The following is a 13264-nucleotide window of genomic DNA, read 5'->3' as shown; positions in this document are numbered from 1 at the left end:
TTTTTTTTTCTTTTTTTTAATTCTCACCCGAGGATGTTTTTCCAATAATTTTTAGAGAGAGTGGAAGGGAGAGGGAAAGGCAGAGAGAAATATCAATGTGAGAAAAACACATCGATTTGTTGCCTCCTGCACGAGCCTCAAGCAGGGCCCAGGCCAGGGAAGAGCCTGCAACCGAGGTATGTGCCCTTGACCAGAATTGAACCCAGAACCCCTTGGTCCACAGGCCAATGCTCTATCCACTGAGTAAAACCAGCTAGGGCTATTTTTTTTTCTTAAAAAATTTTTAGTATTGACATTATTGCAGGAAGTACCCCGACCGGCCCCCCACCCCCTTTGCCCACTTCCACCCTCCTCCACCTACACCTTTCTTGGCCTTTACCAAAATATTGTCTGTGTCCATGGGGTATGCACATATGTTCTTTTATGAAATTGTGAATTCCCACTTGAGAAGCAATATGATGAATTGGGACCTGAATTGTCATCTTGGCCAGTTCCTTTCTTCTCTGCACCTGCATTTCTTTCTTTTTTCAGAGTGGTTTTATATTTTTATTTTATTTTACTTATTTCATACACCTCTACTTCTTAATGAGGGAGGAGTAAACCCCCACTATAATAGTGAAAAGAGGATTAAAAGAGAGAATTTGCATTGATTCAGCTAATATCTCAAGAAGTCAATAAATGCTAATGCTATTTTTTTATATAAAAATAAGGCAGTCTGGGAGTGGTCTAAGCATTTTGCATGGGTCTTGTACTTCATCCCTTATGAAATACCTTTTTTTTGTATAAACATTAATTGGAGTGCTGGCTGGGTGGGGGGCTGTTCTTTCAAATAGGCATTGTTCTTTCAAAGTCAACCTACAAATTTGTGTTTTCTGTTTTTTGTGGCTGTCAGGATATTAGACTGTTTCAAGTCTGTGGTAACTTAAAAGGAATGCAAAATGCCCAGAGGAGTGAAGGTAATTTCAGAGCAAGTTCCCTCACAGGTTTGTCTTTGTCCAGAATTACCTGGAGAAGTTCTACCAGTTACCCAAGGACATCTATCAGTCTGAAAGGAAGAGCAGTGCCAGTGTGATTGTTGAAAAGCTTAAGGAAATGCAGCAATTCTTCGGGTTGACCGTGACGGGGAAGCCCAATGCGGAAACTCTGGAGATGATGCAAAAGCCTCGCTGTGGCGTGCCCGACACTGGTGAATTTATGTTGACCCCAGGATACCCCAGGTGGAAACACACTAACCTGACCTACAGGTGCTATTCCAGGGGTTTCAGAACGTCCTCATGCATCCTGTTGTTATTGAGCATGTATAATGTGGCAGGTGCTGTCCTAGGACTTGAGATACACCAGAGACAAGCAAATAAATATCGCTGCCCTTGTAGAGTTTTAGATGCTAATGAATGAGTATGAAAGGGTAAAGATCTCTTCATTCCAAAGCCTGCCATTTGTTACTTCCTTCTAATAATCTAAAGAGGACTATGTCAATGTCAATGTATAAGAACTCACTTTAGGATTTAAAAAAGAAGAAGGCTTAATCATTGCTGGAGAGAAACTGGCCCCGCCTTCCATTCATCTAATAATAATAATAATAATACTCAATATTTGTTCAATGCTACTATTTTCCAAATACTGAACTAAATGCTTTACATGTATTTAGCCCCCCATATCAACTCTATGACATGGGTATTATTTTATTATCCTCATTTTATAAATAAAGAAGCTAAATTTAAAAAGATGTAATGACATGTGCAGAACCCATATCTGTCTTCAACCCCGAGTCCTGCACTCCCTCCTTACACCGTCTCCAGTGGTAGCCCATCATGTATGTAATTCACTCTAAAATGGAGAAACTCGAGCTATTGGAGTTCTAAACAATGAGCCCTCACACATCTTCTCATTTTGAAGGATTATTAACTACACCCCACAATTGTCAGAGGCTGATGTGGAAGCAGCTATTAAGAAAGCCTTTCAAGTCTGGAGTGACGTATCACCCCTGAGCTTCAGCAAGGCCTCGCAGGGAGAAGCAGACATCAACATTGCCTTTGTCCAAGGAGGTGGGCTCGAAGCAGTCACGCTCAATTTTGCTTTCTCTGGCTGAAGTGAGACTTGGCAACGTCCTAACACAAATTGTTTTATTTCAGCTCATGGTGACAACTCTCCGTTTGATGGGCCCAATGGAATCCTTGCCCATGCCTTCCAGCCAGGCCAAGGTATTGGAGGAGATGCTCATTTTGATGCAGAAGAAACATGGACCAAAACCTCTGAAAGTACGTTAACTAAGGTCAGGTCAACATGTGGCTTCTGAATAAACATTTTCCCTTCACAATACACATCACACACCACACACACACACACCACACACACACACACTCACACACACACACACACATCCAAGTTATTATAACACTTCAAACTCACACAAACTGACCATTTAAAAATTTTGCTATCTCAAGATACTAAGTCAATTTAGGTTTTAAAAAAATCCTGACTCTAATTACGGATCGTTTCTTAGGGCAGAAATCAGAAAGCTACAGATCATAGGCCCTGTTTGTGGAAACTCCGTGTTGACGGGACAGGGCCACACTTGTTTGCCCACGTGTCATCTGTGGCTGCTTTCCTGCTGCCAGGGCAGAGCTGAGTGGCTGCCACAGAGGCCGCATGGCTCACAAAACCTAAAACACTCATTACCTGGGCCTTTACCAAACAAGTTCGCTGACCGCTACTCTAGGGTGTATCTTTCTCTTGGTATTCTGAAATTTAATGATGTTTGTAAAAGGTCCTATTTTTGGAAACCCAGAAATATTTGGGTTCATTTAGAATACTGTCCTACTTAGTGAAGAACAGCCATCTTCTTTTTCATCTAGTTACTGGGTCTTCACCGACCTCCTTTTCTTTTAATATATATTTTATTGATTTTTTACAGAGAGGAAGGGAGAGGGATAGAGAGTTTGAAACATCGATGAGAGAGAAACATCGATCAGCTGCCTCCTGCATACTCCCTACTGGGTATGTGCCTGCAACCAAGGTACATGCCCTTGACCGGAATCGAACCTGGGACCCTTGAGTCTGCAGGCCGGCGCTCTATCCACTGAGTCAAACTAGTTAGGGCTCACCGACCTCCTTTTCAATGGTATGTTTCTACATAACAGACCACCCTGTTCAGGAGAAGGCTCAGAATAAAAAGAGGTGGGACTCTTGAGGAGAAGGACAGGTACGTGTGGTCCATATGACACTTCACAAGGCCCTGGGGTAACAAACAATATGTCACAGAGCACTTTAGAAAATAATAGAAAGGGAACCTTTTACCTTCTCTCAGGCCTTGTTCCTCTCACCATTTCCTCCCCACGTAGGCTGTAAGGTTATTCTACTTGAGTCCCTGTGTTAGGAGCTATGTGTACCCACAGATAAATTACAGTCTCAACCACTGTGCATTCCTATTGGCCAACCTGCTAGGTCAGATGGTCATTACCTCTCGCTGGAATTAAATGATCCAGGTTCCCACCTGGACTGTTCACCTCCAATCTCTGCTCCCTCTGACTTTTCCCAACGCTGCAGCAAGGTTTGTCTTTGAAAAGTCTATCTGGGATTTCATGAGTCTCTTGCTTAACACTTTCAGTGCTTACGTCATATGGACCAAATAACGTCCAAACACTTTCACTTGGCATTGAAGGCTCTTGGCGACTTTCCAGCCTCATCTTTCTTGGCTTCTCATAGTTCACATGCAGCGGCCACATTGTGCGTTGACTGTTCCTAAATCACACCATGTACTTTCCAACTTCCCTGTACTAGCTCCTGTTGCTTCCTCTTCCTAAAATGCCTTTCCCCACACCCCAAGCCCTGCCTTTCAACATCTCTCTCTTCCCAGGCTGTGTCCAATGCCACCCGGTCTTATCTTTCATCAGGAAATGAGGCCTCCTCATGAGAACACCTACTGACAGCCTTTCTATCTCCTCCACCTGCTGTCATTACTCTATGCATTCATCTTTTTTTCATACATTTCCCCTTCCAGACTGTGCACGGTGATAAATCCCACCGAGCCTCTGTCACTCAAAGGTGCTCTTTGTAATGCACTCATAAATGAAAAGAAAAAGATATAATGATCAAGAAAGCAAGTCTTGGAGCATGGGGAGAATGAGGCTACTTATCAATAGGAAGTTGAACATTGTGGTAAGAGCACAAGTCTTGCCATCATACCTGGGTTTAACCCCAGCTCTATCACTTATTGGTTACAAGACTAACAACAAGATATTCAAAATCTGTGTGCTTCAGTTCCTTACTGTAAAAATATTTTTAACCATACTTGACAAAAATGCTGTGAGGATGAAATAGTATTACACTTCCTAGCATAAAGGGAGTGCTCCCAGCTCTGATTTACAATGTAGACATGTGAGAAACTGTACAGTGTGCCGTGAGATGGCACGTAGACTGGCTGGAGGGAGGGGTTCACATCGGAAGCCAAACCCCCAGATGTCTGCTGGAGCCACATGGAGAGGTCTTGGACTTGGCAAATGAACTTGAGCTTTATTTGATTAAAAAAGTATGAGCCTTGGAATTTTTAAGTTTCTAGTTGTGAATGGCTCTGTGCTTGTGAAGTTAAAAGTTGAGGGAATGGAGCAATAAGAGGCAGGGTTTGTCTCTTTCTGGTGGAGAATTCTGGAAGCTGTTTGGAGAGCTTGGAACAGGGAAGAGCTGGTGCTGGGCTCTGGGTGAGCAGTGAGTCAGCTCAGTGCCTGAGGCTACTCCGCTGCCTGGCAGGCTTCTAGCTAACTGCCTGTTTCCTGAGACCCTGCTAATGGGCCTAAGGGCCTGGGAGACTGAAAGGGGTGCACAGGAAGAGAGGGCTTCTGAGGGTCATGAGACCTGTGAGGGCTCTGCTAACATCTCCCTAAGCCTCAGGGCCACATCCATGAAACATGGGAATCACAATAAAGGCAGGTTTATTTTATTCTAAAATTTGATGTGAAGCTCACAGTCACCTAATCTGAATCCTGATTCCTTCTAATCTTCATTTCCCTGGAGAGAAAAAGAAAGTGACAGGCGTGAAAGGCTATTTCTCCAGACAGTTTTGGCTCAGTAGCTGCATTCCTTGAGATCATCCTTCCACCACCCTTGGGTATACCGAGCCACTCACCACACATGCTTGCATTTCAGATTACAACTTGTTTCTTGTTGCTGCCCACGAATTTGGCCATTCCTTGGGGCTCTCTCACTCTTCTGACCCCGGTGCCCTGATGTATCCCAACTACGCCTTCAGCGAAACCAGCACCTACTTGCTCCCTCAAGATGACATCAATGGCATTCAGGCCATCTATGGTAAGGTCATCTGAAGAACATTGCAGAACGTAGTAAAACCTGGGCATTCAAGGATATTCATTGCAGTCCCTGTTCATGGTGGTAGAACTTGGAGAGCACCTGGGAGTCTATTAGGAGGAGAATGCACAGGTGAAATGTGCTGGATGCATGCCATAGAGCATGTACAGCAGCGAGAAGCACTGAATTACATGTACGTGTGGCAACAACAGGGATGGGTCTTTAAAACACTGCATTTCATGGGAAAGAAACAGAATGATACATCATACAGAGTACAAATTAAACTGCACAATATACGAATCTATGTAAATTGAAGATATGTGTGTGTGTGTGTGTGTGTGTGTGTGTGTGTGTGTGTGTGTGTGTATCTTAAGATTGTTGTTTGTGGGGGAGAGAGGGTGATGTGAATGGAAATGGAGAGAAACGTTTTTTAAAGTCATGACTGAAACTTCAGGGAGGGATATAGAAGCCTTTGGCCCTGTTATAAAAGTATTATCTGGGTAAGACAATTGCATCTCTCCTCCCTCCTGCCCCCTAGTGGCTGTGACTAAAAAGTGTTGAAGGAAATGGAATGGAGAGTGAAGTGGCATGAAACTGGGGGGAGCATTCTGTTCTCTCTGGTGGGATAGAATTACAAAACCAAGCCTGCCAGGGCACCACAACTAGGGAATTTTTATCATCATAGTAGCAGTTTTAGGAATGATGAGACCTACTCTAACTGCCTTCCCTCCCCAACTCCTTTTCCCCTGAAAACACCTGCTTCCTTTGCTCACCAAAGTTTTAAGTTCTCTTAACTATTAATATAGCCCTTCAATCAACAATGAAAAAACACTTCTAAGTGCAAATAGTTATAGAAAATCATATTGCTAAAATTTGACTTAGATCTATACTGTGGGGTAAAAGTCTGGTATCAGTTCCTTTCTGAAGGTGGATTTTGGAGGAGTGGGAATTGGATACTAAGTGACCCAAAAAATGCAGAAAGAGGGAGCAAAAAGGAGGAGAAGGGTGTGATTAGGATTTTAAGTGGAGCATAAAATTCAAATTTATTAACTGCAAAATTTAACCTGGAACTATCTCTGAAAATTACCATGACTCTTATTTTTTAAAAAATTTTAAGAGGGACAAATGTACAGTTACATTGATGCCTTGTGTGATTGTCTGGCAGTGTTCCTCTTCGTGTGAAGATGCTTCATCGCCCTGAAAAGTGCTGAAATACCAAAAAAAAAATCACACTGGGCTTGCACTTACAAAAAGCCTTTTATTTTTCAGGACCTTCAGACAACCCTATCCAACCAACGGGACCAAGCACACCCACCGCCTGTGACCCCCGCCTGACATTTGATGCTATCACCACACTCCGTGGAGAAATACTGTTCTTTAAAGACAAGTATAAGATTGAACTGTTCCTTCCTTTGGCTTACTTTACTGGCATAACTTAAAACTATGTTTTAATTAAGTCACATATTACATATTATTCAGCTTTCCTTTGAATTCTACACATATGTGCCTCATTGGAATTTCTAGTGGTTTCTGGGCAACTCGAAACATCCAGGAAAAGAAAACTAAAATATCTATGAATATTCAGGTGTTTGTGGTGATGTAAATAGACATGGACTCTAGCTAACTTGGGAACTCCATAGCTAGGTTTACACAACACCAACACATTATTCAATTCACCCAAATTCAATCAAGTAAATGGAAATTATCACTTAAGCTGTAGGGTGAATATCCAAAAGATTGAATTTTTCTATTTACCATTGTCTATTTTGTGATTATGTAATCACAGGCTAAGTATTTGTATTGCTTTTGCTAAACACTCTAAATATTCTCACCATTTCTGTAAGAACAATAATGAAAGAGACTAAAATAAGACTTGTCAATGAGTGAGGAGGGGACAGTGCAAAAATGTAATCAAATAAGGTCACTCTTATGACCTCCTCTGGAACTGTAAAGTACATACCAGATGAACAATATTGGTCACTGTGCTAGAAACTTTGCTTTTCTTATATTGTCATAACCTCCCAGCAATCTTATGAGGACCCATACTAACCCAAGACTCACAGAAGCTTCCTACGTAGACTATAGTTGTGTTCTCTCCCTTGTGCTCCATTAGATACTTCTGGAGAAGGCACCCTCAGCTACGAAGAGTTGAACTCAATTTTATTTCCCTATTCTGGCCATCCCTGCCAACTGGTATACAGGCTGCTTATGAGGATTCTGACAGGGACCTAGTTTTCCTATTTAAAGGTAACTGCCGAGGGTTTCATTTTATTTTAGTTCTGCCTGAAGGGAGGGGAAAAGGATTTTTTTGTGACCCCTCCCAGGTTCAGGGGAGGTGAGCCAGTGAGAGTGTTATGCTGGCCAGGCTTCGTCTAGAGACCTGTGTTGGTCCCATCTCTGCCACTAACTGCTGTGTAAACTTGAGCAGGTTGTATCCCCCTCCAGCCTCAGTTTTCTCATCTACAAAGTGAGAAAAACTTTAGTGTTCCTCCACCCTCAAGTTTCCCCAAGGCGGTAATTTAGTTTCTGGATAGAAGTCATGTAAAATAAGACATCCAATTGTGAGATGTCAAGCTGAGAAGTTGGAATTTTTTTTTTTCCTCCTGCATGCCCCCTACTGGGGATCGAGCCCACAACCTAGAGCAGTGATGGCGAACCTTTTGAGCTCAGCGTGTCAGCATTTTGAAAAACCCTAACTTAACTCTGGTGCCGTGTCACATATAGAAATTTTTTGATATTTGCAACCATAGTAAAACAAAGACTTATATTTTTGATATTTATTTTATATATTTAAATGCCATTTAACAAAGAAAAATCAACCAAAAAAATGAGTTCGTGTGTCACCTCTGACACGCGTGTCATAGGTTCGCCATCACTGACCTAGAGCATGTGCCCTGACTGGAAATCAAACCATGACCTCCTGGTTCATATTTTGATGCTCAACCACTGAGCCACACCGGCCAGGTGGGAAGTTGGAATTTTTAAATAGGAGCTGGAGTACCACTGAGGTCATTATAGCCCAATGAACTTCACTTTATCACCTTTATTTTTTAAAGACTCTGTCCCATTTTCATTTCTATGATAAATGTATGCAATGAATAACAACTGATACACATTATTTTGTAGGAAAGGAAGAATTTTATCTCACATATAAACTGAATCATTTGCAGGCAACCAGTACTGGGCTCTAAATGGCTATGACATTCAGCAAGGTTATCCCAAGGATATATCAAATTACGGGTTCCCAAGCAATGTTCAAGCAATTGATGCAGCTGTTTCCTACAGGACAAAAACATACTTCTTTGTGAATAACCAGTTCTGGAGGTAAGGTCAACTATTCGTTCAACTAAAGATTGAAATCTATGTTTATTGACCCTGTCTACAAACCACTAACAATCAGGCATCTGAAAACTTTAAAAACCTAGCTGGTCTTTGGTAGCCATTCTTTTTCATATGATGATTAATGTTGCTACATCTTTTGAAAATTTTTTGCTAGCTGGTCTTTGATAGCCATTCTTTTTCATACAATGATTGATGTTGCTATATCTTTTGAAAATGTTTTGTTTACTATTGATTTCAGAGAAGGAGGGAGAGGGAGAGAGAGATAGAAACATCAATGATGAGAGAGAATCATTGATCGACTGCCTCCTGCATGCCCCCTACTGGGGATTGAACCCACAAAGCAGGCATGTGCCCTTGACTGGAATCAAACCCAGGAACCTTCAGTCCGCAGGCCGACGTTCTACCCACTAAGCCAACCGGCTAGGGTGAAATTTTTATTTTTCTATAAAATTAAAATGCCTGCACAATGGTATTGAAGATTTTATGTCATGAGCAAATCTTAATAAAGCACTAGGATGGGCTGCAAAAAGTTAGGTTAACTCTCATTTATGAGTCTAATGGCTAGGGTGAAATTTTTATTTTTCTATAAAATTAAAATGCCTGCACAATGGTATTGAAGATTTTATGTCATGAGCAAATCTTAATAAAGCACTAGGATGGGCTGCAAAAAGTTAGGTTAACTCTCATTTATGAGTTAAAGTCTAACATTCTTAAGCAAGTGCTATCCAGACAGCCTACAAAATCTGGTGCCCAAGTTAGACTTATTATTTACATTTATTCAGAGAGAGAGGGAGAGATTATGTATCAGTTAACCAAAAGCCTTACAAAATGTAGCTCTTCTTTTTAAAAATAACACTGCACCAGTAATCAAAAACCTATTTTAGTAATAATGATACCCATATATTTTATAAATGGGTACAAATTTTAAAAGTTACCCATTCTTAGTCCCAGTAAAAAGGACATATGCAATTTAAATAAAACTATTATACTTATATACTGTATTGGTCTTAAAACACGGGACTTTTTTCTCATCAGATATGATAATGAAAGACAATCCATGGAACCAGGTTATCCCAAAAGCATAGCAAGTACCTTTCAAGGAATAGACAGTAGAGTTGATGCAGTTTTCCAGGAGAATGGTAAGTAGAAAAAGAAAACTAATTTGTTTCAATATTTTAAGTGGCATATTTGCATTTGAATGTTATGGGATAGGAGTGGAGTATTTTTAATTGAGAACATCCGAAATCTTACTTCCACAGGCTAATTCAAAACTTTATCTTTTTTTAAATAGATTTCTTCCTTTTCTTCAGTGGACCAAGATATTATGCATTTAATCTTAATGGTCGTAGAGTCACTAGGGTTGACAGAAGCATTCGATGGCTCAATTGTAGATAAAGTTGAAGCAAAATCAAATGTGTTTGTATCCATTTTCTGAATATGAAAGGGAAGTCTAATTTGCATATCCATGGTGTGTCCTATTATACTTTTCTCAATAGTAAATAATGCTGTTTGGTATCACTCTATTCCTTGGACTTGTCTTCTGTGAAAATATGTTTATGTATTCAGCTGTTTGCAGATTCTGATTTAGTTCCTTCATATTCCATCTCAGGTTAGTGAACCCATCTCGAGAGAAAAGGGTTAAGACCTCTTTGTCACCCAGAAGATAAGCAACTATTTCATCACTTGCTTATCTGACTTGTAAATGCATATATATTCCTAAATCTCTTTAAACATGTCTTAAGTGTACTGCTACATGCAATTTAGCACTGGGTTTTGGCTAGACAGTACCCCTTGCTTCTATTGAAAATGTGGTGCTATTTTCCAATCTTGGAAATAAATATTGTTGATACATGTGGGTTGAATTGTGTCCCCCCCACCCCCTCCCCAAAAAAATACATGTTTAAGTCCAAACCCTAGGTATCTATGAATGTACCTTATTTGGAATTAGCCTTTGCAAATGTAATGACTTAAGATGAGTTTATACTGGACTAGGTGTCCTTATGAGAAGAGGAGAGACATAAATACACAGAGGAGAAGGCGTGTGAAGATAGAGGTGAGATTGGAGCAATGCATGTACATGCCAGGAACTGCCAGAATCCACCAGAAGCTAGAAAGAGGCAAGGAAGGATCCTCTTTAGAGCCTTCGGAGAGAACATGACCCCGCCCCCAACACCTTGATTTTAGACCTCTAGCCTCTAGAACTCTGATAGAATACACTTCTGTTGTTTTAAGCTACCAAGTCTTGGTACTTTGTTATGGTAGCCCTAGGAAGCTTATACAGTATACCTGCACTTAAGGAAATGAATCAGCAGATAATGACAAAGTTGAACCCCCAGAAAGGACTATTGGCATCTTCGGGGGAACGAGGGGTGGCAGCAAAAGGTACCACTTCATCTCCTGCTTCCTCCCACTCTCTCCTTCTACAGTCCAAGCAAATGGGCTCATTGAAACTGTAGCTCTTTATTTCTTTTATTCCTGGTATACTCAGGAGGACACCCTCTACAGATAATTGGGGTTTACTGTACAAACAATGCTGAGCACAAAATTCAATAAATCTCATTAAATTGAGCTTAAATTTGCTAGTGGCTCTTTCCAGCAGCCACACAAGCAGACCGTCCTATTTTAACACCTGTGAGACCATAGTGTCTAGTCTAGACATCAAAATCATGTACATTTGCAGATCTTAGAATGCAATGTACCTTATTACACAATAAATATGTGAATTATAAATATATTTATCACTAGCACATCCTATTTTCTTTTTCTATTAAAGTTTTTAAATTCCACAGTAATTATTATTTAGTACTAGAAGCCTGGTGCACAGATTCATGCACCGATGGGTTCCCTCGGCGTGGCCTGCGGGGATCAGGTCGAAACCAGCAGTCCAACGCCACCTCCCACTCCTGCCTGCTGCTCCTGCTCATCCTGGCCCTGCTGCGCCTGCCGCCACCACTCAGTAGGCTCACTGCCATTCCGCTGCAGTCTCCAGGCTGCGATGGCCAGCCATGAGGCCTGCATCTGGTGCCCATCAGTCAGCTAAACATTGCTCCCACTGTGGGAGCACACTGACCACCAGGGGGCAGCTCCTGCACTGAGCATCTGCCCCCTTGTGGTCAGTGCATGTCATAGCAACTGGTCATTCAGTCGTTTGGTCACTTAGGCTTTTATATATGTGTAGATAATTTAGCACCTTATTCTAATTTTAAAATTATCTATTAAATGAATTCAAAATAAATATTTTCAACAACTGACTTGTAATCTACTATAATTTCTTAGCTACCACCACATAGTTAATCTAAAGTATAAAAATAGCAAATTTTGATATACTGTTTACAGCCACTTATTCCCTTCTCACAATTATATTAAGCTTTTAGATATTGCTTCACAGGTTATGGAATCTATAATAATAAAAGGGTAATATGCTAATTAGACCAAACATCTTCCAGACATCACTCCAGATGTCCTTCCTGACCAAGCTGGGGCTGGAGGGAAGCCAGCCCGGGTCCCGGGTGATTGCCAGTGGCCGGAGGAGGGAAGCCCGGTTCCCGGGTGCCGGAGGGAAGCCAGTGCCGGCAGCCAGGGGAAGGAAGGTCTACTCTTGCACAAAATTTCATGCATCAGGCCTCTAGTATTTTATAAATGCTCAATGCCCTCAAAAAAATTCTTAAAATATGTCAGCACATTATTCTCAATTTATTTTACAAAATGAGAAAACACAGACTAGCATCTATACTAATAAAAGGGTAATATGCTAATTAGACCAGACGTCTTCCAGACATCCTTCCGGACAAAGCCACAGTAGCGGGGGCCAAGGCAGAGGCAATTAGGGGTGATCAGGCTGGCAGGGGAGAGCAGTTAGGAGTGATCAGGCTGGCAGGGAAGAGCAGTTAGGGGCGATCAGGCTGGCAGGGGAGAGAAGTTAGGGGTGATCAGTTCAGCAGGGGAGAGCAGTTAGGGGCAATCAGGCAGGCAGGCAGAGTGGTTAGGGGCAATCAGGCAGGCAGGCAGATGAACGGTTAGGAGCCAGCGGTCCCAGATTGTGAGAAGGATGTCTGACTGCCGGTTTAGGCCCGATCCCTGAGGACATCCCCCGAGGGGTCCCGGATTGGAGAGGGTGCAGGCAGGGTTGAGGGCAACTCCCCCTACATGCACAAATTTCATGCACAGGGCCTCTAATCTATCTACACTAATAAAAGAGAAACATGGTAATTAGCCGTACCTCTGCTACCCTTCCCATTGGCTAATCAGGGCGATATGCAAATTAACTGCCAGCCAAGATGGCGGCCGGCTGCCAGGCAGCTTGAGGCTATCAGGAGGCTTCCTTGCTTCAGTGATGGAGGACTCCAACATTCCCCACCTGCCGCTGCCGGCCTCTGAGCTTGCAGTTTGAAACATTGTTACAAATATAGAAGCTAAACAAAACCCCAGAAACCTGTTTTCAGTTAGCCAGGATCTCAGAGCTGGAGTTGAAATAGTGTATCAATTATAGAACCCAAACAAACCAGATACCTGCTTTCAGCAGCCGAGGCCTAAGAGTTGGAGCCAAGCCTCAGAGCTAAAGCTGGCCCAGAAAAAAAAAAAAAAGAAAGAAAAAAAGGAGCGGTTGGGAGCTTTAGTCACC

At 41.9% G+C, this 13264-nt stretch overlaps 1 protein-coding gene across 3 annotated transcripts in view; it reads left to right on the top strand.

The window, feature by feature from the left end:
• MMP8 (matrix metallopeptidase 8) overlaps nt 1-11211 on the top strand; it is a 12932-nt gene extending 1721 nt beyond the window's left edge. For 2 of the 3 annotated variants that reach the window (XM_005872218.2, XM_014544589.1), the window contains exons 2-10: nt 1000-1244; nt 1897-2045; nt 2133-2258; nt 5143-5304; nt 6571-6688; nt 7415-7548; nt 8472-8625; nt 9679-9782; nt 9935-11211. In XM_005872218.2, coding sequence (XP_005872280.1) covers nt 1000-1244; nt 1897-2045; nt 2133-2258; nt 5143-5304; nt 6571-6688; nt 7415-7548; nt 8472-8625; nt 9679-9782; nt 9935-10038 — 1296 coding nt within the window. In that variant the 3' untranslated portion in view covers nt 10039-11211. Of the gene's footprint in view, nt 1-983; nt 1245-1896; nt 2046-2132; nt 2259-5142; nt 5305-6570; nt 6689-7414; nt 7549-8471; nt 8626-9678; nt 9783-9934 lie in introns of all 3 variants that reach the window. The other variant, XM_014544590.1, reaches the window with a different exon arrangement.
• Nucleotides 11212-13264: the final 2053 nt, after the last annotated feature.

This window comes from Myotis brandtii, unplaced genomic scaffold (genome assembly GCF_000412655.1).
Source record: "Myotis brandtii unplaced genomic scaffold, ASM41265v1 scaffold37, whole genome shotgun sequence".
Taxonomy (NCBI): domain Eukaryota; kingdom Metazoa; phylum Chordata; class Mammalia; order Chiroptera; family Vespertilionidae; genus Myotis; species Myotis brandtii.
Note: the sequence above shows the minus strand (reverse complement) of the source record. Positions and strands in the feature narration are given on the sequence as shown.